The sequence below is a fragment of the Heptranchias perlo genome, chromosome 3 (assembly GCF_035084215.1).
Source record: "Heptranchias perlo isolate sHepPer1 chromosome 3, sHepPer1.hap1, whole genome shotgun sequence".
NCBI classification, from domain to species: Eukaryota; Metazoa; Chordata; class Chondrichthyes; order Hexanchiformes; family Hexanchidae; genus Heptranchias; species Heptranchias perlo.
Window position 1 is genome coordinate 14722450 of NC_090327.1, and position 26982 is coordinate 14749431.

The 26982-nt window shown below is 47.7% G+C and overlaps 1 protein-coding gene across 1 annotated transcript in view; it reads left to right on the forward strand.

The window, feature by feature from the left end:
• The window catches only part of mppe1 (metallophosphoesterase 1), an 88871-nt gene that overhangs the window by 40796 nt on the left and 21093 nt on the right, over window positions 1-26982 (forward strand). Inside the window, exon 9 of the mRNA XM_067974771.1 lies at window positions 23963-24037. Within this exon, the coding sequence (XP_067830872.1) occupies window positions 23963-24037 (75 nt within the window). The remainder of the gene's footprint in view (window positions 1-23962; window positions 24038-26982) is intronic.

Here is a 26982-nt window from a genome sequence, read left to right on the forward strand (position 1 = left end):
TCCTTCTGTGCTGTATGATACTACCAAAATGCAGAAGTACCAATCAACAGACCATTTACTTTTCATTCTAGCCTTGTTGTAAGTATTAATTATTTTATAGAAACTTTGTGGATAATGATGTAATTGATTCACTGATTTATGGCAGTGACATTTCAAAAAAAGTGTTTAGTTCAAATAAAACCTGAGATTCTTTTCTTACCTGATCAAAATGCCAACGATATCTTGTATAATTGTGACCGTGGAGCTTTATCCCTCCTTGAGCTCTCCGTTACCTTGAATACACTTGACCTTCTCGTCGCCTTTCCTTTGTGGTCCACTTTCCAAACCTCCCAGTGTAGCCAGCATGGGGTTAATTTTAACCCCCAAGAGCGGGTGGGTTGGGGGCAGTTGGAAGTTGGAAAATAGTTATTTTTTGGATCGCGACCGCAGCCCGGCTCCACTTCCGGATTTAACGTGGGCATGTAGAAGTCCAATCTTCCTACTGGGAATGCAAAGTCTGAAAATTTTGCTGTTGGGACCCAAAAAACAGCTATTTTCAACTCCTCCCTGTCCCCAACCCACCCGTCCTTGAGGGTTAAAATTACCCCCCATATCTTCGATGGCTGCATCTTCCATTCCCACACAGTCACCTCTGGCCTGCCCCGATATTCTCCCTTGTATTGCTTCCTTGTATTTCCCATCCGTGCTGCCCCTTGGTGATATTATCCGTAAGGATGGGGGTCACGTTGCAAATGTTGGTCAGTGGCATCTAGGTTTACCACTTTGCCACTAACCCTGACTCTCTGATTGTCTCTGTGCTGTCTGATTGCTTATCTGACGTAAAGTCATGGATAAACCACAGCTTCCTCCAAATAAACATACGCAATCCTATTTGATTCTTGCCAGAAACTCCATATATTCTCCCCCAATTCCATCCTCTTGGGCTCCTCACTTCAGCTGAACCCAATAGTGAGCAATGAGTGCCTTGCTTAAGTTGAGTTGGGCTTCAAATCACACATCCAGTTGTCACCAGGACTCCCTATATCCCCAGTGTGTTAATTTTAAAATCCCTGCCCTTGTTCACATCCTCGTCGTACCCCATCTATTTAATCTCCTTCCCCAGCCCTGTGCCCCAGTTTACAACTTCTACTGTTCTAAGCCTCATGTAGTCTGCATTCATCTTTCTCCCTCTCCCCCCAATCAGTTGCCAGTCCATCATCCATCATTGCCTTGCGCTCTAGAGTTCTCTTCCAATACCCCTCCCCCTCACTACATCGTTCCCTGCTTTCAAAAGCCTCCTTTAAGCTTATCTCTTTGTCCATGCCTATTTGCACTTCCCTAAGCTCCCATTTCCTACTCTGGACTCGATTTTGAAACAAAAGTGCGGGTGTGTTGGGAGCGGGGGTGGGGGGGCAAAGAAAATCGCGTTTTCCAGGAGCGGGCAGAAATCCCGGGTCCAACAGGCCTAAGAACACGCACGACCCAGAGCCATCTGGGTGCGGCGCCATTCCCAAACCCGGAATTCCCGCCGGCAATTAAAGCTGGCGGGACGGTATTTAAAACAGCAATTGAAGTATTTAAACTAGTTTAAAAAATCCAAAAATACAATTAGCTATGAGGACAAGTGATTTCAACGCTGTCTCAGCGTGTTTCCCGTGCTGTGTGAAACACATGGGGAACGAGTCGTGTTTCAGCCGGCAGCCATTTGGACATTTAAATCCCTGTTTGACAGATGGGGATAAAAGGTGAGTTATTGCAGGAGGGCACTCAGTTCTCTCAGGCAAACTTTTGGCTGGGAGATCTTTGAGTTTAGACTGAAAATTCTTGGTTTCCACTCAGAATTGTTCTGTTCACACATGCTTACCAACTTTTCGGACCTCCTCAAATTGACACCATCAGGATGGGGGGTGTAATGGCTGCATTCAAGAATACATCTGAGGACGAGCAACATCACCAGCCTCGCCAGGCACGGCGTCCACCTCCGCCACGTGGAGCTCCACAACACAGTGCTGCGCCACAGAGACCTGCACAAGAGCACAGAGGGGAACAATAGAGGGACCGACTTCGCAGGAGGCACTACCCTCGCCACAGGGTCCACAAACCGAGGCTCAGCTTTCCGGACCTCTCTGAGGAGCAGTGCGTACGGAGGCTGAGACTGAGTCGCCAGGTGGTCACAGACATCTGCAGCTTCCTTCATGCCGAGCTGCTTCTGGCTGGGCCTGGTGGCATCGCATTGCCCAAAGCAGTTAAAGTGACCACTGCCCTCAACTTCTTCACCTCTGGATCATTCCAGGGTGCCACTGGTGACATAGCCAGGATCTCTCAGTTGTTTGCACACAAGTGCATAAGGCAGGTCACCGACGGCTTGTTTCGCAGGGCATTCCACGCTGGCTTCCCACAGGTACAGGGTGCAATCGATTGCACACATACAGCAATCCGAGCACCTCCACATGAGTCAGGACTGTGCGACGTCACAGGTGAGGCAGGAGAGTCCGAGAAGTGAGCACAGTATAAAAGGAGAGACCTAGAGCGGGAGGAGAGTCTGAGAGTCTAAGGCAAGTCATGGCAGCACAGCTCGCACCCGTGATATGCTCCTCCTGCACTATGTGGGAAGTCATGGACACTAGCAGTGTCCCTGGCGACCATGTGTGCAGGAAGTGTGTCCAGCTGCAGCTACTGGCTAACCATCTTTCGGAGCTGGAGCTGCGGGTGGATTCACTGTGGAGCATCCGCGATGCTGAGACTATCGTGGATAGCACGTTCAGTGAGGTGGTCACACCGCAGGTAAAGATTACGCAGGCAGAAAGGAAATGGGTGACCGCCAGGCAGAGTAAAAGGACCAGGCAGGTAGAGCAGGAGTCCCCTAGGGCCATCTCCCTCTCAAACAGATATTCTGCTTTGGATACTGTTGGGGGAGATGGCTTATCAGGGGAAAGCAGCAAGAGCCAGGTTCGGGGCACCACGGGTGGCTCTGCTGCACAGGAGGGGAGGAAGAAGAGTGGCAGGGCTATAGTGATAGGGGATTCAATTGTAAGTGGAACAGATAGGCGTTTCTGCGGCCGCAAACATGACTCCAGGATGGTATGTTGTCTCCCTGGTGCTAGGGTCAAGGATGTCACGGAGCGGCTGCAGGGCATTCTGGAGGGGGAGGGTGAACAGCCAGTAGACGTGGTCCATATTGGTACCAACGACATAGGTAAAAAAAAGGGATGAGGTCCTGCAAGGTGAATTTAAGGAGTTAGGAGATAAATTAAAACGCAGGACTTCAAAGGTCGTAATCTCAGGATTACTACCGGTGCCACGTGCTAGTGAGTATAGGAACAGGAGAATAGACAGGATGAATGCGTGGCTGCAGGGATGGTGTAGGAGGGAGGGATTTAGATTCCTGGGACATTGGGACCGGTTCTGGGGAAGGTGGGACCTGTACAAGCGTGACGGGTTACACCCGAGCAGGACCGGGACCAATGTCCTCGCGGGGGTGTTTGCTAGTGCTGTTGGGGAAGGTTTAAACTAGAGTGGCAGGGGGATGGGAACCTGAGCGGGGAGTCAGAAGGGAATAAAGTTGAGAGCAGCAAGAGAGGGGAAGACCCAGGAGAAATCTACAATACAAATAGTACAAACAGTTGTTCAAGAACAAGTGAAAGGGAAAAGCGTAGAGCAGCGGAAAGAAAGTGTACTTTAGGCATGACAGATAAAATAAAAACTAGAAGGCATAAGGCGATTAACCCAGCATCAAAGCTGTGGCAGGGGGTTGGGAACCTGAGCAGGGAGACAGAGGAAAGCGTGTCAGGAAGGGACAGAAGGTATGGAGTAAAAGGTAAAGTGTTAAAAAAGGAAAAAGCAGGAACTAAGTGTCACAAAACATATTTGAAAGTTCTTTATCTGAATGCACGTAGCATTCGTAACAAAATGGATGAGTTAACAGCACAAATAACTACGTATGGGTATGATCTTGTGGCCATTACATAAACATGGCTGCAGGGTGACAACGATTGGGAATTAAATATGCCAGGGTATTTAACAATCAGGAAGGACAGGCAGGAAGGAAGGGGAGGTGGGGTGGCTATGTTAATAAAGGAAGGAATCACTGTAATATAGAGAAATGATATTGGCACAAAGGATCAGGACAATGAAACAGTTTGGGTAGAGATAAGGAATAATAAGGGGCAAAAAACACTCGTGGGCGTAGTATATAGGCCTCCTAATAGTTGCAACTCTGCTGGAAGAAGTATTAATCAGGAAATAGTCGGGGCATGTAATAAGGGAACAGCTATAATTATGGGGGATTTTAACTATCATTAACTGGACAAATCAAATTGTAAACAATTTTACAACACCAAGTTATAGTCCAACAATTTTATTTTTAATCCCACAAGCTTTCGGGGGCTTTCCCCTTCCTCAGGTGGATTTCTTGAGCAGTATGTAACTGATCCTACAAGGGGGCAGGCAACCTTGGACCTGCTCCTGTGTAATGAGCCAGGATTAATTAATAATGTCCTAGTTAAGGATCCCCTTGGAATGAGTGACCATAACATGGTTACATTCCATATCCAATTAGAGGGTGAGAAGGTTGGTTCTCAAACAAGCGTACTGAGCTTGAATAAAGGAGACTATGATGGTATGAGAGCGGAATTGATTAAAGTGGACTGGGAAAATAGATTAAAAGGTAAGACGGTACATGAGCAGTAGTGTTCATTTAAAGAGTTATTTTACAGCTTTCAAAAAAAAAATATTCCACTGAGGAAAAAAGGGTGTAAAAGAAATGACAGCCATCCGTGGCTAAGTAAAGAAATTAATGATAGTATCCGACTAAAAACAAGGACATATAAGGTAGCCAAACTTAGTGGGAGGATAGAAGATTGGGAAGTCTTCAAAAGACAGCAAAAAGTAACTAAAGGATTGATTAAGAAAGGGAAGATAGATTATGAAAATAAATTAGCAAAAAATATAAAAACAGATAGCAAGAGTTTCTATAGTTATATAAAAAGAAACAGGGTGGCTAAGGCAAATGTAGGTCCCTTAGAGGATGAGACCGGGAAATTAATGGTGGGAAACATGGAAATGGCAAAAATGCTGAACAAATATTTTGTTTCAGTCTTTACGGTAGAGGACATTAAGAATATCCCAACACTGGACAAACAGGGGGCTCTCAGGGGGAGGAGCTAAATACGATTAAAATCACTAAGGAATTGGTACTCAGTAAATTAATGGGACTCAAGGCGGATAAATCCCCTGGACCTGATGGCTTCCATCCTAGGGTCTTGAGGGAAGTGGCAGTAGGGATTGTGGATGCTTTGGTAATAATTTTCCAAAATTCTCTGGACTCGGCAAAGGTCCCGGCAGATTGGAAAACTGCTAATGTAACACCCTTATTTAAAAAGGGTAGTAGGCAGAAGGCTAAAATTATAGACCAGTTAGCCTAACATCTGTGGTGGGTAAAATTTTGGAGTCTATTATTAAGGAGACAGTAGCGGAACATTTGGATAAACATAATTTAATTGGACAAAGTCAGCATGGCTTTACGAAGGGGAAGTCATGTCTGACAAATTTGCTTGAGTTCTTTGAGGACGTAACGTACAGGGTGGATAAAGGGGAACCAGTGGACGTAGTGTATTTGGACTTCCAGAAGGCATTCGACAAGGTGCCACATAAAAGATTATTGCTCAAGATAAAGAATCACTGGATTGGGGGTAATATTCTGGCATGGGTGGAGGATTGGTTATCTAACAGGAAGCAGAGAGTTGGGATAAATGGTTCATTCTCGGACTGGCAACCAGTAGCCAGTGGAGTTCCGCAGGGGTCGGTGCTGGGTCCCCAACTCTTTACAATCTATATTAACGATTTGGAGGAGGGGACCGAGTGTAACATATCAAAGTTTGCAGATGATACAAAGATGGGAGGGAAAGTAGAGAGTGAGGAGGACATAAAAAACCTACAAGGGGATATAGACAGGCTGGTTGAGTGGGCGGAGATTTGGCAGATGCAATACAATATTGGAAAATGTGAGGTTATGCACTTTGGCAGGAAAAATCAGAGAGCAAGTTATTATCTTAAAGGGATCTGGGGGTCCTAGTGCAAGAAAATCAAAAAGTTAGTATGCAGGTGCAGCAGGTGATCAAGAAGGCCAACGGAATGTTGGCTTTTATTGCTCGGGGGGTAGAATATAAAAACAGGGAGGTATTGCTGCAGTTATATAAGGTATTGGTGAGACCGCACCTGGAATACTGCATACAGTTTTGGTGTCCATACTTAAGAAAAGACATACTTGCTCTCGAGGCAGTACAAAGAAGGTTCACTCGGTTAATCCCGGGGATGAGGGGGTGGACATATGAGGAGAGGTTGAGTAGATTGGGACGCTACTCATTGGAGTTCAGAAAAATGAGAGGCGATCTTATTGAAACATATAAGATTGTGAAGGGGCTTGATCGGGTGGATGCGTTAAGGATGTTCCCAAGGATGGGTGAAACTAGAACTAGGGGGCATAATCTTAGAATAAGGGGTTGCTCTTTCAAAACTGAGATGAGGAGAAACTTCTTCACTCAGAGGGTAGTAGGTCTGTGGAATTTGCTGCCCCAAGAAGCTGTGAAAGCTACATCATCAAATAAATTTAAAACAGAAATAGACAGTTTCCTAGAAGTAAAGGGAATTAGGGGTTACGGGGAGCGGGCAGGAAATTGGACATGAATTTAAATTTGAGGTTAGGATCAGATCAGCCATGATCTTATTGAATGGCGGAGGGGCCGATTGGCCTACTCCTGCTCCTATTTCTTATGTTCTTATGACTGTTCATCAACAGAAAGGGTTATCACTCCATCAACGCTCAGCTCGTTTGTGACCACTGCAAAAGATTCCTTCACATGTGCGCCAGATTCCCTGGCAGCTGCCACGATTCCTTCATTATAAGGGAATCCAACATCCCGGGCCTCTTCCACACACTGAACACTCTTAAGGGCTGGCTCCTCTGGGACAAGGGATACCCCCTGCAAACATGGCTCATGACACATCTGAGGAACCCCATCAGCGAGCAACAGTGTTGATACAACGACAGCCCATCACCACTAAGTCTATAATTGAACATACGATAGGGCTGCTCACGGTGCGATTTTGGTGCCTCGATCGTTCTGGGGGAGCGTTTCAATATGCACCAGCGAGAGTGGGTCGCATTATAATAGTGTGTTGTGTCCTGCGCAACAGAGAGGGGTACCGGTTGAGGAGGCCCCATCCCCTCATCCACCATCCACATCTACCGTTCACATTGAGGAGCAGCAGGAGGAGGAGGAGGAGGAGGACGAACCCATGGGCAGAGCAGCGGCTCACCTGGCTGCTCCTGAGGTCAGGGAGTCACTCATATTTGAACGGTTCTTTTAAGATCAGAAAGTGAGAAGAGTCCAGTCCTCACATCACCTGGAAAGAGCAACGCCAACACTGGCCGTCCTCCCCCCGCAACCCTGCACAAAACAGTCCTGCAATTACACATACACCCACTGGGTGACATCAAGTGTCGCCATTTATGGTGAAGCACGTGAAAGGACGCTATCACAAAAGGCAGTCAAGAATGGGCAGGATGTGGCAGTAGTGGTGATAATGATAACATTAATGTGGCTTTAACATAAACCAAATATAAATGAAAAGCATGACAGTCTGTCAGACACCCTTGTGCATTCCCTTTCTCTTCCTACCGCTTCTACGTGGTGCATCCCCTGTGGCTGCAGCAGAGGTAGAGGCAGGTTGCTCATGTCCACGCCCGGACTGCTTAGATGCTTTTGGCCTACGGGTTTTGGAGCCCGTGAGGGCCCCTCCAAAGACTGTTCCACCTGCACCTGTGCAGGGGCAGACTCAGCCACCTGGAGAGGAGGCAGCATTGCGGGTACTGGTTGAGAGGGGGGGCAATGGGTGAGACGTGGGAGCGCTTTGAGTGGCGTCCCCACTTCCATGTCCCCTTTCGGCATCATCCCTCTTCTGGGCCAAGCCCACATCACTCCTACCACCCTGCTGGACAACAGTTTGGAGGACGTGTGTGATGCTTTGTAAGCCAAGTTGTAAAATTTCTGTCTGCCTGTTTAAGGCGGCAGAATGTTGTTCACCGCGAGTCCAAATGGCCGTTGTCAGGGCCTGAATGGACTCATTTGTGAGCTTTGCTTGAAGCTCAACGGAGGCTAGCCTTCTCTCCATCGCAGACATTCCCGCACTTACCTGCGACACTATCTCAGAGATTCCCTCACGTACCTGTGCCACCATTCCACTAATGCAGGAGTTGGACTCCTCCATCCTCTGAGCTATTGTGGAGAGTGCGCGTGGCATCTGTTCCAGTACCTCGCAAACGTGCTGCTGTCCCTCGATCATTCTCCTTTTAAAGGATGGCCCCCGGGGTTCAGCATCTGTGTCCAGCTGAGCAGAGCCGGGAGAGGAGTGTGCCCGTCGACGCGGACTCTCCACAGGTGCCACGGGTGTCTGCTCGCGCTCACTTGTGTGTGGTGGCTCTCCAGGTGCCAACCCAACTAACTGACTACTAGGTCCCACCGAGGTGTGAGTATCTGCGCTGGTGGGTGACTCACTAAGATGTGATGGTGCACCCTCAGAGGCCTGGAGCTCCTCTGAGAAATTGCCCTCTCCCGTCACTGCGGTCGTTGAAGGGCCTGTAAGAGAACAGAAGGCAATATTAAGCATCATCACAGATGTGTCATGTTGCGATGAGCATTTTTAAAAATTCATTCATGGGATGTGGGCGTCGCTGGCAAGGCCAGCATTTATTGCCCATCCCTAATTGTCCTTGAGAAGGTGGTAGTGAGCCGCTTTCTTGAACCGCTGCAGTCCGTTTGGTGAAGGTTCTCCCACTGTTGTTAGGAAGGGAGTTCCAGGATTTTGACCCAGCGACGATGAAGGAACGGCGATATATTTCCAAGTGGGGATGGCGTGTGACTTGGAGGGGAATGTGCAGGTGGTGTTGTTCCCATGTGCCTGCTGCCCTTGACCTTCTAGGTGGTAGAGGTCACGGGTTTGGGAGGTGCTGTTGAAGAAGCCTTGGCGAGTTGCTGCAGTGCATCCTGTGGATGGCACACACTGCAGCCACTGTGCGCCGGTGGTGAAGGGAGTGAATGTTTATGGTGGTGGATGGGGTGCCAATCAAGCGGGCTGCTTTGTCCTGGATGGTGTCGAGCTTCTTGAGTGTTGTTGGAGCTACACTCATTCAGGCAAGTGGAGAGTATTCCATCATACTCCTGACCTGTGCCTTGTAGATGGTGGAAAGGCTTTGGGGAGTCAGGAGGTGAGTCACTCGCCGCAGAATACCCAGCCTCTGACCTGCTCTTGTAGCCACAGTATTTATATGGCTGGTCCAGTTAAGTTTCTGGTCAATGGTGACCCACAGGATGTTGATGGTGGGGGATTCGGCGATGGTAATGCTGTTGAATGTCAAGGGGAGGTGGTTAGACTCTCTCTTGTTGGAGATGGTCATTGCCTGGCACTTGTCTGGCGCAAATGTTACTTGCCGCTTATCAGCCCAATCCTGGATGTTGTCCAGGTCTTGCTGCATGCGGGCTCGGACTGCTTCATTATCTGAGGGGTTGCGAATGGAACTGAACACTGCAATCATCAGCGAACATCCCCATTTCTGACCTTATGCTAGAGGGAAGGTCATTGAGAAGCAGCTGAAGATGGTTGGGCCTAGGACACTGCCCTGAGGAACTCCGGCAGCAGTGTCCTGGGGCTGAGATGGTTGGCCTCCAATGATCACTACAATCTTCCTTTGTGCTAGGTATGACTCCAGCCGCTGGAGAGATTTCCCTCTGATTCCCATTGACTTCAATTTTACTCGGGCTCCTTGGTGCCACACTCGGTCAAATGCTGCCTTGATGTCAAGGGCAGTCACTCTCACCTCACCTCTGGAATTCAGCTCTTTTGTCCATGTTTGGACCAAGGCTGTAATGAGGTCTGGAGCCGAGTGGTCCTGGCGGAACCCAAACTGAGCATCAGTGAGCAGGTTATTGGTGAGTGAGTGCCGCTTGATAGCACTGTCGATGACACCTTCCATCACTTTGCTGATGATTGAGAGTAGACTGATGGGGCGGTAATTGGCTGGATTGGATTTGTCCTGCTTTTTGTGGAGAGGACATACCTGTGCAATTTTCCACATTGTCGGGTAGATGCCAGTGTTGTAGCTGTACTGGAACAGCTTGGCTAGAGGTGTGGCTAGTTCTGGAGCACAAGTTTTCAGCACTACAGCCGGGATGTTATCGGGGCCCATAGCCTTTGTTGTATCCACACTGAGGTGTTGAACATGCCAAGCACTGTTAACATCAATTCATGTTGTGTGTGATGAATGTTGAAGTTGTGTCACCAGCTGTTTGTGGGGTGCCAGTCTCGGTGTCCCCGACGGACAGGCACTCGAGGGTGCAGCTGATCTCCGGGGCCTCCTCCTCCGCCTCTGTGAGGATCACTATTTGTTGCGGCCCCCCTCCAGTCCTCACCCTCTCACGTGCATTTTGCGCTCTCTTCTCCTTGAAGGGGAGAAAGTACAGACGTGTGAGTGAGTGATGGCGAAGTGGTCAGCCGATGAATGCATTGGTTTGGGTGAGGCTGACCGTGAAAGAGGTGCCTCAGAGGGTGAGTATGAGGCAGAGACATCACATTGGATCAGGATTGGGATGAGTGGTAGTGGTGGGGTCACAAATGGGGAGGTGAGGAAGTGCTCAGGAAGTGACGGTAAGTTGAGGATGAGCCTTAAGTGGGTGTGAGGAGTGATGTGATGGAGTAGTCTTGACAGTGCAGAATGAGTTGGGGGGTGGGGGTGATGTGCAACATGGAATGCGGGAGAATCAGTAAGTGTACTCACTTTTGCTGACCTAGTTAGGTCACTGAAACACTTCCTGCACTGGACCCATGTGCGGGAGATGTTGCTCCTGTTGGCGACCTCCTCTGCCACCTCGAACCAGGCCTTCTTGGTGGCAGAGACAGGGCGCTTCCTCCTGTCAGTCGGGTAAAATAGCTCCCTCCTCCTCATCACCCCGGCCAGTAGCAGCTGAAGTGAGGCATCGTTAAATCTTGGAGCAGCCTAGCCCCTGTGCTGCTTCATTGGGTCTTCTTGCTCTTTGCTCCAGCAAAATCCATTGGAGCAATGGCCCTTTAAATCCAGATGCTCCAGCTGACAGCCTGTCATGCGGGTGCGCAGTCCACCCACTGCGGAGCTTTCGGACGGCAAACCCAGAAATAAGATTAATGGCCACCAATTAAGTTGCGATCGCGTGGGAAAAGGTAAGTTTTTATTATTGGGGTTTGCCGCGCACCCATTGACCCCATCCCCCCCGCCCGCTCTTGCCACGCCGCCGCCCTTTTAAAACCGTGCCCTCTGTGGTCTTATCAGCCCATCTATGAAGTACCGTGGGATGTTTAACTACTTAAAGATGCTATATGAGTGCAAATTATTTTGTGGCTACATGAAGGGGACAAACATAAGATAAATGAAAATAGAAGACTTCGCACAGCCTCCTCAACTCAAATGTGATTTAGTTCCTCCTGCCAGGCAAGATCACATCTGCGCCTAACTAACGACACGTGGAGCAAAATGGTTTAACTCAGGCTTTCTCAAAAGATGTTTTCATTCGATAATCAGCATATTCAGTTATTCCGTCTTTGTCCTATTTTGTTTTTTGGAACATGTTTTTCGGATCATTCTGGTTGGTGATTAAAGACAGACTTATGTTCTGGGAAAAGGGTTAAACTTCTCGGTTCATTTCTTATGCTGCTCATACTTTAACTTTGGGCTCTCTTATATCGTCTCCTCTCTGTCCTCTGTTTATGACCAGACATGTCTCTCCAAATCTCTACCACGCCTATGTAACCTGAATTCCCTCTGTGTCCAATCCCGTGCGCATTTTGGCTGCTACTCCAGACCTGATCCCATTACTTCCATGGCCCTTTGTGATCTTGGCCCCTCTCGGGCCTTTCTTTCGTGTCTTCTCCCCTTCCTGTCACTCAGTCGTGCCACCTTTCATTTCTCCCTTCTCAGGTACTTTGTTTCCCCCCCCGCCCCAATCTCTAACCTCCTCTGCCTTCCTTCTGTCATGCTGCTATCCCAAGCCTGAATCCCTCCTGGTCCACAGCTACTGTGCCTCTCTTCACATTCTCCAAAAGGCTCATTGAGGCATCCGCCGCCACCTCCTTACGAGCAGCAACCCCAACTGTCCCATGCTCTTCTCTTGCTGACATTCTGGACCAGTGCAGCTGCTGGGGGCTAAATTCACCATCTTCCTGCTCGCCCTCTTGGACTCTGCCAGAGGATCTACAATCACTGCCCCGCTCCACATTTTCCTCCAGAATGTCCACTCATTCGTGAACAAGGACTTGGCCATCCACGCTTTTATTCTGGATGATTGCATTGACATCCTGAAACTTGACTTTCAGGTAGTACCTTGCCCCTTACTGAGGTCTCTCCACCTGGTTGTACTTTCCACCACCTGTTCTGCCCAAACTGTGCAGTGTCCCTTATCGCTAAATCACACCTTGGGCTTTCCCCCTGCTCCTCTACTGTCTTCTCTGTCGAGCACCTCCTTGTTTCATCCCTCTCACTTATCCCTTAAAATAATGTTGTCTGCTGCCATCCCAAAGCTCTGCTGAGAGTTTCTCACTAAAATATCCATCCTCCTTTCCTCCCTCAGCCTCTGCTTTGAGCAGCTCCTCATGCTCCGTTTACCCTCTGTCCTCTGAATTCTTTGCCGCTCTCTCCATATAAATTCTCCTCCCCATATTCATGGATTTGAACTTGCTTTCGCTCATGGCTTCTCTCATGGCTTCTCTACTCCTGTGGACTCAATCACAGACTTCTGACCACTTCCTTGTATCCCTCACCACACACATCCCCTACTCCTTTCCAACCCCACTTCCTTCTGTGTCCACTCTTGGGGGTGGGGGGGGGGGGGGAAACACTCTTCCTCCAAGTCACTAACAACTGAAGTTTCAAACTCCCAACTGCCCAGCTTTTGGCCCTCCATTCGCCACGATAGTTCTGAAGCCATCGACTTGCTCACCCATGCCCTCATCTACACCCTTGACGCCCTTGTGCCCAGCAAAATCTTTACACTCTCCCATTCCGGTCGTTCTCAATGGTATGGCCCCAATCTTTGCTTTCTCAAGTCCGAGGGGTGCAGACTTCAGTGCATCTGGCGTACAGCTGGTTTAGCCACCTGTCACCAGATTTGTCTGTACCAGATGAAGATCTATCTAGTCTCACTCTCGTCTGTTAAAACCATCCACTATTTAAGGATCATCCTGGAAGGCAAAGCATCCTGGTTGCACCTCAGCAGAGCTGGGACCAATGTCCTCGCAGGGAGATTCGCTAGTGATCTGGGGGGAGGTTTAAACTAATTTGGCAGGGGGATGGGCACCAGGATGTAGCATTGGAAAGGAGAAACAAGGTGCATAAAGGATCGGGGGGAAAGATAGCACTAGAACAAGAAATGGTACATTATTAGGAGAGATCAGAGTAAGATAGAGTACAAGAAAGTCTAAGACTGGTTTGCAGTGCATGTGTGTAAACGCACGAAGCGTGGTAAACAAGGTTGGAGAGCTGCAGGTCCAAATAGCCACATGGAAATACGATGTTGTGGCGTTAACGGAGACTCGGCTCAAAAAAGGGCAGGATTGGGTACTGAATATTCCTGGATATAAGGTGTTCAGGAAAGATAGAAAAGGAAAGAAAGTGGGGGGGTGGTGTTGCAGTATTGATTAAGGAGAATATTGCAGTGCTGGAGAGAGAGGATGTCCTGGAGGGGTCAAGGACAGAATCTATTTGGTTAGAGTTAAGAAACAATAGAGGTGCCATTATACTACTGGGTGTATTCTGTATGTCACCAACTAGTGGGAAGGATATAGAGGAACAAATTTGCAGGGAAATTACAGAGAGATGCAAAGGTTATACAGTAGTGATAACGAGGGACTTCTAGACCTAACATAGACTGGGATAATAATAATATAAGGAGCAAAGAGGGGGAGGAATTTTTGAAATGTGTTCAGGGTAACTTTCTTGACCAGTACGTTTCCGGACCAATGAGGAAGGAGGCATTGCTGGACTTGGTTCTGGGGAATGAGGCGGGCCAAGTGGAGCAAGTGTCAGTGGGGGAGCATTTAGGGAACAGCGATCATAGTATCATAAGGTTTAGAATAGCTACGGAAAAGGATATGGACCACTGTAAAGTAAAAATACTCAATTGGAAGAGGGCCAATTTCAGTGGAATGAGAACAGATCTGGCCCGGGTAAATTGGAATCAAAGATTGGCAGGCAAAACTGTAATCGAACAATGGGCAACCAAAGCCAGAGCTCCCTGGATGACAAAAGAGATAGTGAGTAAGATGAAGTGGAAAAAAGGGGCGTGTGACAGATGTCAGGTTGATAACAAGTGAGAACCAGGCAGAATATAGAAAGTACAGAGGAGAAGTGAAAAAGGAAATAAGAGGAGCAAAGAGAGAATATAAGAATAGATTGGTGGCCAACATAAAAGGGAATCCAAAAGTCTTTTACAGGCATATAAATGACGGGTAGTAAGAGGAGGGGTGGGGCCGATTAGGGATCATAAAGGAGATCTACTCATGGAGGTAGAGGGGAAGGCCGAAGTACTAAATGAGTACTTTGTATCTGTCTTTACCAAGGAAGAAGATGCTTCCAGAGTCTCAGTAAAGGAAGATTTGGTTGAGAAACTCGATGGGCTAAAAATTGATAAAGAAGAGGTACTAGAAAGGCTAGATGTACTTAAAGTAGATAAGTTACCCGGTCTGGATAGGATGCATCCTAGGTTGCTGAGGGAAGTAAGGGTGGTAATTGCGGAGGTACTGGCCATAATCTTCCAAACATCCGTAGATATGGGGGTGGTGCCAGAGGACTGGAGAATTGCAAATGTTACACCCTTGTTCAAAAAAGGGTGTAAGGATAAACCCAGCAACTACAGGCCAGTCAGTTTAACTTCAGTGGGGGGGAAACTTTTAGAAATGATAATCCGGGACAGAATTAACAGTCACTTGGACGAGTGTGGATTGATTAGGGAAAGCCAGCACGCATGTGTTAAAGGCAAATTGTGTTTAACTAACCTGAAAGAGTTTTTTGATGAGGTAACAGAGAGGGTAGATGAGGGCAATGCAGTTGATGTGGTGTATATGGACTTTCAAAAGGCGTTTGATAAAGTACCGCGTGGTAGGCTTATCAAGATTGCGGCAATAAAGGGGGCAGCAACAACATGGATACAGAATTGGCTAAGGGACAGGAAACAGAGAGTAGTGTTGAACGGTTGTTTTTTGGACTGGAGAGAGGTGTACAGTGGTGTTCCTCAGGGGTCAGTGCTGGGACCACTGCTTTTCTTGATATATATTAATGACTTGGACTTGGGTGTACAAGGCACACTTTCAAAATTTGCAGATGACACGAAACTCGGAAGGGTAGTAAACAGTGAGGAGGATAATGATAGACTTCAAGAGGGTATAGACAGGCTGGTGGCATGGGCAGACACTTGGCAGATGAAATTTAATGCAGAAAAATGCAAAGTGATACATTTCGATTGGAAGAACGAGGGGAGGCAATATAAACTAAAGGACACAACTCTAAAAGGGGTACAGGAACAGAGAGATCTGGGGGTATATGTGCACAAATTGTTGAAGGCGGCAGGGCAGGTTGAGAATGCCATTAAAAAAGGGGTCCTGGGCTTTATAAATAGAGATATAGAGTACAAAAGTATGGAAGCCATGATGAACCTTTATAAAACACTGGTTCAGCCACAACTGGAGTATTGTGTCCGGTTCTGGGCACAGCACTTTAGGAAAGATGTGAAGGCCTTGGAGAGGGTGCGGAAGAGATTTACTAGAATGATTCTAGGGATGAGAGACTTTAGTGACGTGGATAGACTGGAGAAGCTGGGGTTGTTCTCCTTGGAACAGAGACGGTTGCGAGGAGATTTGATAGAGGTATTCAAAATCATGAAGGACCTAGACAGAGTAGATAGAGAGAAACTGTTCCCATTGGCAGAAGGGTCAAGAACCAGAGGACATAGATTTAAGGTGATTGGCAAAAGAACCAAAGGTGACATGAGGAAAATCCTTTTCACACAGCGAGTGGTTAGGATCTGGAATGCACTGCCCAAGAAGGTGGTGGAGGCAGAGTCAATCATGGCCTTCAAAAGGGAACTGGATAAGTACTTGAAAGTAAAAAAATTTGCAGGACTACGGGGATAGGGCGGGGGAGTGGGACTCGCTGGATTGCTCTTGCATAGAACCGGCGCAGACTCGATGGGCCAAATGGCCTCCTTCCGTGCTATAACCGTGCTATGATTCTATGATAACACTCTTCCCCCAGCTTCTTTCCTCCTCTACCAACTGTCTCCTTAAACCCCTCTCCTCTGCCGACTGCATCCTCATCTTGTGCAAAGGGCTAATGGACTTCTTTGTCACTAAGACTGAGACCATCAGTCCAGCTACCTATGTTGCTTCCGCGCCCCCTTCCCCTTACCTGCCAAGCCAACCCTCCCCCCGCCCCCTGCCAGATTCCCCCTACCCAACATTTTCCTCTAGTTTCTCTCCTATCTCCTTTTATGCATTCTCTGAGCTCATCTTGTCCATGAGACTCACCACCTGCTCCTTCCACCCTGATCACTCAACTTCCCTTCCTGGCCCCCACCCTAGCAGATATTGTAAATGGGTCCCCTTCAAACCTGCCACCATCAACCTCTCCTCAAAAAACCCACAGTTGTCCCCTCTGACCTTGCAAACCACTAGCCGATCTCCAACCTCCCTTTCCTCTCTGAAGTCCTTGAACGTGTTTTAAGTTGAGGATGAGCCTTAAGTGGGTGTGAGGAGTGATGTGATGGAGTAGTCTTGACAATGCAGAATGAGTTGGGGGGGGGGAGGGGGGTGGTGATGTGCAACATGGAATGCAGGAGAATCACTTTTGATGACCTAGTTAGGTCACTGAAACACTTCCTGCACTGAGCCCAAGTGCGGGAGATGTTGCTCCTGTTGGCGACCTCCTCTGCCACCTCGAGCCAGGCCTTCTTGGTGGCAGAGACAGGGCGCTTCCTCCTGTCAGCCGGGTAAAATAGCTCCCTCCTCCTCATCACCCCGGCCAATAGCAGCTGAAGTGAGGCATCGTTAAATCTTGGAGCAGCCTAGCCCCTGTGCTGCTCCATTGGGTCTTCTTGCTCTTTGCTCCAGCAAAATCCATTGGAGCAATGGCCCTTTAAATCCAGATGCTCCAGCTGACAGCCTGTCATGCGGGTGCGCAGTCCACCCACTGCGGAGCTTTCGGACGGCAAACCCAGAAATAAGATTAATGGCCACCAATTAAGTTGCGATCGCGTGGGAAAAGGTAAGTTTTTATTATTGGGGTTTGCCGCGCACCCATTGACCCCATCCCCCCCGCCCGCTCTTGCCACGCCGCCGCCCTTTTAAAACCGTGCCCTCTGTGGTCTTATCAGCCCATCTATGAAGTACCGTGGGATGTTTAACTACTTAAAGATGCTATATGAGTGCAAATTATTTTGTGGCTACATGAAGGGGACAAACATAAGATAAATGAAAATAGAAGACTTCGCACAGCCTCCTCAACTCAAATGTGATTTAGTTCCTCCTGCCAGGCAAGATCACATCTGCGCCTAACTAACGACACGTGGAGCGAAATGGTTTAACTCAGGCTTTCTCAAAAGATGTTTTCATTCGATAATCAGCATATTCAGTTATTCCGTCTTTGTCCTATTTTGTTTTTTGGAACATGTTTTTCGGATCATTCTGGTTGGTGATTAAAGACAGACTTATGTTCTGGGAAAAGGGTTAAACTTCTCGGTTCATTTCTTATGCTGCTCATACTTTAACTTTGGGCTCTCTTATATCGTCTCCTCTCTGTCCTCTGTTTATGATGTGGAGATGCCGGTGATGGACTGGGGTGGACAAATGTAAGGAATCTTACAACACCAGGTTATAGTCCAACAAATTTATTTTAAAATCACAAGCTTTCGGAGATTATCTCCTTCGTCAGATGATTGAATCATCTGACGAAGGAGATAATCTCCGAAAGCTTGTGATTTTAAAATAAATTTGTTGGACTATAACCTGGTGTTGTAAGATTCCTTACATTTGTCCTCTGTTTATGACCAGACATGTCTCTCCAAATCTCTACCACGCCTATGTAACCTGAATTCCCTCTGTGTCCAATCCCGTGCGCATTTTGGCTGCTACTCCAGACCTGATCCCATTACTTCCATGGCCCTTTGTGATCTTGGCCCCTCTCGGGCCTTTCTTTCGTGTCTTCTCCCCTTCCTGTCACTCAGTCGTGCCACCTTTCATTTCTCCCTTCTCAGGTACTTTGTTTCCCCCCCCGCCCCAATCTCTAACCTCCTCTGCCTTCCTTCTGTCATGCTGCTATCCCAAGCCTGAATCCCTCCTGGTCCACAGCTACTGTGCCTCTCTTCACATTCTCCAAAAGGCTCATTGAGGCATCCGCCGCCACCTCCTTACGAGCAGCAACCCCAACTGTCCCATGCTCTTCTCTTGCTGACATTCTGGACCAGTGCAGCTGCTGGGGGCTAAATTCACCATCTTCCTGCTCGCCCTCTTGGACTCTGCCAGAGGATCTACAATCACTGCCCCGCTCCACATTTTCCTCCAGAATGTCCACTCATTCGTGAACAAGGACTTGGCCATCCACGCTTTTATTCTGGATAATTGCATTGACATCCTGAAACTTGACTTTCAGGTAGTACCTTGCCCCTTACTGAGGTCTCTCCACCTGGTTGTACTTTCCACCACCTGTTCTGCCCAAACTGTGCAGTGTCCCTTATCGCTAAATCACACCTTGGGCTTTCCCCCTGCTCCTCTACTGTCTTCTCTGTCGAGCATCTCCTTGTTTCATCCCTCTCACTTATCCCTTAAAATAATGTTGTCTGCTGCCATCCCAAAGCTCTGCTGAGAGTTTCTCACTAAAATATCCATCCTCCTTTCCTCCCTCAGCCTCTGCTTTGAGCAGCTCCTCATGCTCCGTTTACCCTCTGTCCTCTGAATTCTTTGCCGCTCTCTCCATATAAATTCTCCTCCCCATATTCATGGATTTGAACTTGCTTTCTCTCATGGCTTCTCTACTCCTGTGGACTCAATCACAGACATCTGACCACTTCCTTGTATCCCTCACCACACACATCCCCTACTCCTTTCCAACCCCACTTCCTTCTGTGTCCACTCTTGGGGGTGGGGGGGGGGGGGAAACACTCTTCCTCCAAGTCACTAACAACTGAAGTTTCAAACTCCCAACTGCCCAGCTTTTGGCCCTCCATTCGCCACGATAGTTCTGAAGCCATCGACTTGCTCACCCATGCCCTCATCTACACCCTTGACGCCCTTGTGCCCAGCAAAATCTTTACACTCTCCCATTCCGGTCGTTCTCAATGGTATGGCCCCAATCTTTGCTTTCTCAAGTCCGAGGGGTGCAGACTTCAGTGCATCTGGCGTACAGCTGGTTTAGCCACCTGTCACCAGATTTGTCTGTACCAGATGAAGATCTATCTAGTCTCACTCTCGTCTGTTAAAACCATCCACTATTTAAGGATCATCCTGGAAGGCAAAGCATCCTGGTTGCACCTCAGCGGAGCTGGGACCAATGTCCTCGCAGGGAGATTCGCTAGTGATCTGGGGGGAGGTTTAAACTAATTTGGCAGGGGGTGGGCACCAGGATGTAGCATTGGAAAGGAGAAACAAGGTGCATAAAGCATCGGGGGGAAAGATAGCACTAGAACAAGAAATAGTACGTTATTAGGAGAGATCAGAGTAAGATAGAGTACAAGAAAGTCTAAGACTGGTTTGCAGTGCATGTGTGTAAACGCACGAAGCGTGGTAAACAAGGTTGGAGAGCTGCAGGTCCAAATAGCCACATGGAAATACGATGTTGTGGCGTTAACGGAGACTCGGCTCAAAAAAGGGCAGGATTGGGTACTGAATATTCCTGGATATAAGGTGTTCAGGAAAGATAGAAAAGGAAAGAAAGTGGGGGGGTGGTGTTGCAGTATTGATTAAGGAGAATATTGCAGTGCTGGAGAGAGAGGATGTCCTGGAGGGGTCAAGGACAGAATCTATTTGGTTAGAGTTAAGAAACAATAGAGGTGCCATCTACTGAGTGTATTCTGTAGGTCACCAACTAGTGGGATGGATATAGAGGAACAAATTTGCAGGGAAATTACAGAGAGATGCAAAGGCAATACAGTAGTGATAACGAGGGACTTCTAGACCTCATATAGACTGGGATAATAATAATATAAGGGGCAAAGAGGGGGAGGAATTTTTGAAATGTGTTCAGGGTAACTTTCTTGACCAGTACGTTTCCGGACCAATGAGGAAGGAGGCATTGCTGGACTTGGTTCTGGGGAATGAGGCGGGCCAAGTGGAGCAAGTGTCAGTGGGGGAGCATTTAGGGAACAGTGATCATAGTATCATAAGGTTTAGAATAGCTACGGAAAAGGATATGGACCACTCTAAAGTAAAAATACTCAATTGGAAGAGGGCCAATTTCAGTGGAATGAGAACAGATCTGGCCCGGGTAAATTGGAATCAAAGATTGGCAGGCAAAACTGGAATCAAACAATGGGCAACCAAAGCCAGAGCTCCCTGGATGACAAAAGAGATAGTGAGTAAGATGAAGTGGAAAAAAGGGGCGTGTGACAGATGTCAGGTTCATAACAAGTGAGAACCAGGCAGAATATAGAAAGTACAGAGGAGAAGTGAAAAAGGAAATAAGAGGAGCAAAGAGAGAGTATAAGAATAGATTGGTGGCCAACATAAAAGGGAATCCAAAAGTCTTTTACAGGCATATAAATGACAGGTAGTAAGAGGAGGGGTGGGGCCGATTAGGGATCATAAAGGAGATCTACTCATGGAGGTAGAGGGGAAGGCCGAAGTACTAAATGAGTACTTTGTATCTATCTTTACCAAGGAAGAAGATGCTGCCAGAGTCTCAGTAAAGGAAGATTTGGTTGAGAAACTCGATGGGCTAAAAATTGATAAAGAAGAGGTACTAGAAAGGCTAGATGTACTTAAAGTAGATAAGTTACCCGGTCTGGATAGGATGCATCCTAGGTTGCTGAGGGAAGTAAGGGTGGAAATTGCGGAGGTACTGGCCATAATCTTCCAAACATCCGTAGATATGGGGGTGGTGCCAGAGGACTGGAGAATTGCAAATGTTACACCCTTGTTCAAAAAAGGGTGTAAGGATAAACCCAGCAACTACAGGCCAGTCAGTTTAACTTCAGTGGGGGGGAAACTTTTAGAAACGATAATCCGGGACAGAATTAACAGTCACTTGGACGAGTGTGGATTGATTAGGGAAAGCCAGCACGCATGTGTTAAAGGCAAATTGTGTTTAACTAACCTGAAAGAGTTTTTTGATGAGGTAACAGAGAGGGTAGATGAGGGCAATGCAGTTGATGTGGTGTATATGGACTTTCAAAAGGCGTTTGATAAAGTACCGCGTGGTAGGCTTATCATCAAGATTGCGGCAATAAAGGGGGCAGCAACAACATGGATACAGAATTGGCTAAGGGACAGGAAACAGAGAGTAGTGTTGAACGGTTGTTTTTTGGACTGGAGAGAGGTGTACAGTGGTGTTCCTCAGGGGTCAGTGCTGGGACCACTGCTTTTCTTGATATATATTAATGACTTGGACTTGGGTGTACAAGGCACACTTTCAAAATTTGCAGATGACACGAAACTCGGAAGGGTAGTAAACAGTGAGGAGGATAATGATAGACTTCAAGAGGGTATAGACAGGCTGGTGGCATGGGCAGACACTTGGCAGATGAAATTTAATGCAGAAAAATGCAAAGTGATACATTTCGATTGGAAGAACGAGGGGAGGCAATATAAACTAAAGGACACAACTCTAAAAGGGGTACAGGAACAGAGAGATCTGGGGGTATATGTGCACAAATTGTTGAAGGCGGCAGGGCAGGTTGAGAATGCCATTAAAAAAGGGGTCCTGGGCTTTATAAATAGAGATATAGAGTACAAAAGTATGGAAGCCATGATGAACCTTTATAAAACACTGGTTCAGCCACAACTGGAGTATTGTGTCCGGTTCTGGGCACAGCACTTTAGGAAAGATGTGAAGGCCTTGGAGAGGGTGCGGAAGAGATTTACTAGAATGATTCTAGGGATGAGAGACTTTAGTGACGTGGATAGACTGGAGAAGCTGGGGTTGTTCTCCTTGGAACAGAGACGGTTGCGAGGAGATTTGATAGAGGTATTCAAAATCATGAAGGACCTAGACAGAGTAGATAGAGAGAAACTGTTCCCATTGGCAGAAGGGTCAAGAACCAGAGGACATAGATTTAAGGTGATTGGCAAAAGAACCAAAGGTGACATGAGGAAAATCCTTTTCACACAGCGAGTGGTTAGGATCTGGAATGCACTGCCCAAGGAGGTGGTGGAGGCAGAGTCAATCATGGCCTTCAAAAGGGAACTGGATAAGTACTTGAAAGTAAAAAAATTTGCAGGACTACGGGGATAGGGCGGGGGAGTGGGACTAGCTGGATTGCTCTTGCATAGAACCGGCGCAGACTCGATGGGCCAAATGGCCTCCTTCCGTGCTATAACCGTGCTATGATTCTATGATAACACTCTTCCCCCAGCTTCTTTCCTCCTCTACCAACTGTCTCCTTAAACCCCTCTCCTCTGCCGACTGCATCCTCATCTTGTGCAAAGGGCTAATGAACTTCTTTGTCACTAAGACTGAGACCATCAGTCCAGCTACCTATGTTGCTTCCGCGCCCCCTTCCCCTTACCTGCCAAGCCAACCCTCCCCCCGCCCCCCCCCCCCCCTGCCAGATTCCCCCTACCCAACATTTTCCTCTAGTTTCTCTCCTATCTCCTTTTATGCACTCTCTGAGCTCATCTTGTCCATGAGACTCACCACCTGCTCCTTCCACCCTGATCACTCAACTTCCCTTCCTGGCCCCCACCCTAGCAGATATTGTAAATGGGTCCCCTTCAAACCTGCCACCATCAACCTCTCCTCAAAAAACCCACAGTTGTCCCCTCTGACCTTGCAAACCACTAGCCGATCTCCAACCTCCCTTTCCTCTCTGAAGTCCTTGAACGTGTTTTCATCTCACAAATCCGTGCCCATCTTTTCTGAGACAGGTCATGTATTAATACACAGGTTAATAAGGCCATAAAAAAAGGCAAATCAAGCACTGGGGTTCATTTCCAGAGGGATAGAATTGAAAAGAAGAGCAGTTATGTTAAACTTGTATAGAACCTTGGTTAGACCACACTTGGAGTATTGTGCACAGTTCTGGTCTCCATATTATAGAAAGGATATAGAGGCATTGGAGAGAAGGTGCAGAAAAGATACCAGAACTGAGAGGATATCCTGATCTGGAAAGGCTGAACAGGCTGGGGCTCTTTTCTCCAGAAAAGAGAAGGCTGAGGGGTGACCTGATAGAGGTCTTTAAGATAATGAATGGATTTGATAGGATCGACATAGACAAATGTTTCCACTTGTGGGGGAGTCCAAAACTAGAGATCATAAATATAAAATAGTCACTAATAAATCCAATAGGGACTTCAGGAGAAACCTCTTTAGCCAGAGAGTGGTAAGAATGTGGAACTCGCTACCACAAGGAGTAGTTGAGGCAAATAGCATAGATACATTTAAGGGGAAGCTAGATAAGCACATGAGGGAGAAAGGAATAGAAGGATATCCTGATAGGGTGAGATGAAGTAGGGAGGGAGGAGGCTCGTGTGGAGCATAAACACTGGTATAGACCAGTTAGGCCAAATGGCCGGTTTCTGTGCTGTAGTTTCTATGTAATTCAGTGTAAGCAAGACACTCATGAGTTGGTGTATTTCTAATGGGGTAAAGGAAAACTCAACATCTAACCATACGCCAATTAATATTCTATTATGTTCGTATAATTGTGTAAAATTAAATGGAAAAGGACAAATCTTTGATAACGTTCACCTTTGTCAACAGCTGGATCCAAACCATTCGAATGAGGACTGTAAAGAGAAGGAAATATTCCCAGCATCTGCCCCTATTTTACTCCAGGTAAGAATCTGGTTTTATTTCTATTTTTAATTTGTTTTTTTAAGGTAGGGGGTTTCCAATTGGCAATTGAACTTTGATGAGCTATCTGTTCCTGGATGATTGGTGTACAAATGGGTATTGTGGCTTCACCGAATTCATTGTTTACTCGTGTTGTGAGGGGACATTTCCTTTGGGCTGCTGCGTCAATCTTTGGGAACAGCTTGAGGACTTACCTGCAATGAAAACAAGCCTATAAAGTGGCAACCAACACAGTTTGAGAAGGGGCGGATCTCCTGCCTGACCAAACGTCCTTGATGTCACACGAGCTTAAGGCAGTGGGTAACCCAAGTGAAACTTGGGAGTTGGATAAGGAATCAGTTGAAAGAAAGAAGCAGTTAGGGAAGTAATGTCAGGCTGGGGAGGTGTACTGAGTTGAGCAGCTCATAGATTGTTGTAAGAGCCCACTACTGCTAGCAACCTTCATAATTGATCTGAATTCAGAAATGCAATATAAGTTGGTCAAATTTGCAGATCCCAAATTGAAGGAGCCGTAGGGCCCGATAATAACGCAGAGGCGGTTCTGAGTGGGGGCGATAGCGGGTGCGAAACCCGGAAGATGTTTGGGCGTCGGAATGTCCGCTATCAACATGGATATCTAATTATCATTTTACTTCCGGGTTTCGGGTCTCCGACGCGCGTCAGCGGGCGTGATGCGCACCCGCGTGACACAATCTCAACTCCACGATTTAAAGGCAAAATTCAAAGATGGAATTTGGAGGAGTTTGGAGCACTTGGAAAGAGATGGTAAAGTTAGAAGATGAAGTCCGGACGGTCAAAGGCTGCGTCCTGTTTTAACAACGTGTCACTTGATGTACTCCTGGGTGCAGTACGGAGCAGGAAGGAGGTAATCTTCCCCAGCAACAGGGAGAAGAAACCTGCTGCTGTTACAAAGAAGGAGTAGTTAGAGGTGGCTGAGGAGGTCAGCAGCAGGAGCATTGTGGCCCGTACTTGGATCCAGCGCAGGAAGCGTTTTAATGATCTAACCAGGCCAGGAAAGGTGAGTACAGTTGCAGATTCACCTACATCCTGTAATGCACCCTCCCACCCCCTCTCACTCTGTCTTGACAAGCCTACTCCATCACATCACTCCTCGCACCCACTTAAGTTTCAACAGCACCCATCGTTCACTTTCTGTGCACTTCCTCACCTCCCCGTTTACCCATCCACCACTGCCACACACCCCAATCTTTATGCAATGTGATCAGAATTTAAATGATCATCCTAGAGACCCTCGCTGGTGAGTACTGAGGGGCCAGACCTGTCCAGGCATCTGAAGCGCATCTTGAGCATGTCGATGGCTTGCTCGATGACACATCTGGTTGTCGTTGTAGCACTCTTGGAGTTCATTGGTGGGATTCCTCAGAGGTGTCATCAGCCAGATTTGAAGCGGGTATCCTTCTTCACCTAGCAACCACCCCTTATGTCTCAGTCCAGGTACGAACAGATCAGGGATGTTAGACTGCCGCAGGATAAAAGCATCATGGCAGCTCCCAGGGTATCTGGCACAGACCAGCAAGAACCTCTTCCTGTGGTTACACACCAGCTGTACACTGATGGAATGAAATCCCTTGTGGTTGACGAATGCTCCTGGTTGATCTGGTGGTGCTCAGATTGCCACGTGTTTGCAGTCGATGGCACCCTGTACCTGTGGGAAGCCAGCCAGAGACACGAACCCAAGTGCCCACTCATTCTGGCTATTGTCATCACAGGGGAAGTTTACATAACTCCCAGCCCTGGCAAACAATCCATCCGTCACCTGCCTTATGCATTTATGTACAGCCGACTGGGAGACCCTCGATATGTCTCCGGTTACACACTGGAAAGAGCCAGAGGCAAAGAAATTGAGGGCTGTGGTGACTTTCACAGCGACTGGCAATGTGTGACCATCAGGTCCAGCAGGAAGCAGCTCTTCTAACAGGCTGCAGATGTCTGCGACCACCTGACTTGTCAATCTGAGCCTCCGGAAGTACTGTTCCTCTGTCTGTACACCCTGTTAGGTGGGTAGCGCCTCCTGCGAAATCGGCCCCTCTGTTGGTCCCCTCTCTGTTGCTCCCTTCTCCGTCTCTCCCACCTCTCCGTCGCTCCCACCTCTCCGTCGCTCCCACCACAGCATGACCTTGCTGCCATGTATGGTGATTGTCTTCCTTGTCCGAAGTCCAATCTAAAGCAGCCATGGCGCCACCCACCCATCCTGGCGCCACCCACCCAGATGTTCTCTGTGTGAACACCTCCAAACTGTACAAATACACCTGTCACAACAAATACTCTCATCAAATCGTTTCCCTGAGGAAACAGAAAGCAGCTGTGAGCACTGAGCCTTTATTCATATCGGGACACCTGACCTTTAACCAGCCCCATGAAGTGCTGCTCAATCTCATCTCCGTTTTACTGCCGAGTTTCCTGAGTCCCAGAAAACCCTTGCAGGAGGCATGAATTTCAATTGCTGCCAAAATCTCATGAAAGTATCCTCATTAACATATTATAATAAGGGACCCGCCTCTCGAGAGCAAGTTACTCGGTCGCACCCAAAACCGCCTCCGCTAAAATCGGAAGCGGGCACGTTGGAGGCGGGTTAGGGTCGGGTTTAAGAACTTATAATTTTTAACCTCTGCACCCCCCCCCCCCCAAACTCTCCCACATGTCTTGGGGGGTTAAAATCGTTGGGTAGAGTCTGACAAAGCAGCTAAGGAATTACAAAAGGACCTGGACAATTCTTGCAAGTGGGTAAGAACCATGGTAGATGAAATTCAATACAGATAAGTGTACGGTCTTACACATTGGAAGGACAAGTGACAGTCATAGTTTATGAATAGTGTTGAACTAGGGAAGAAGCCGAAAGAGATTTGGGAATAATGGTAGACACATAGAATTACAGAATATTACAGCACAGAAACAGGTCATTCGGC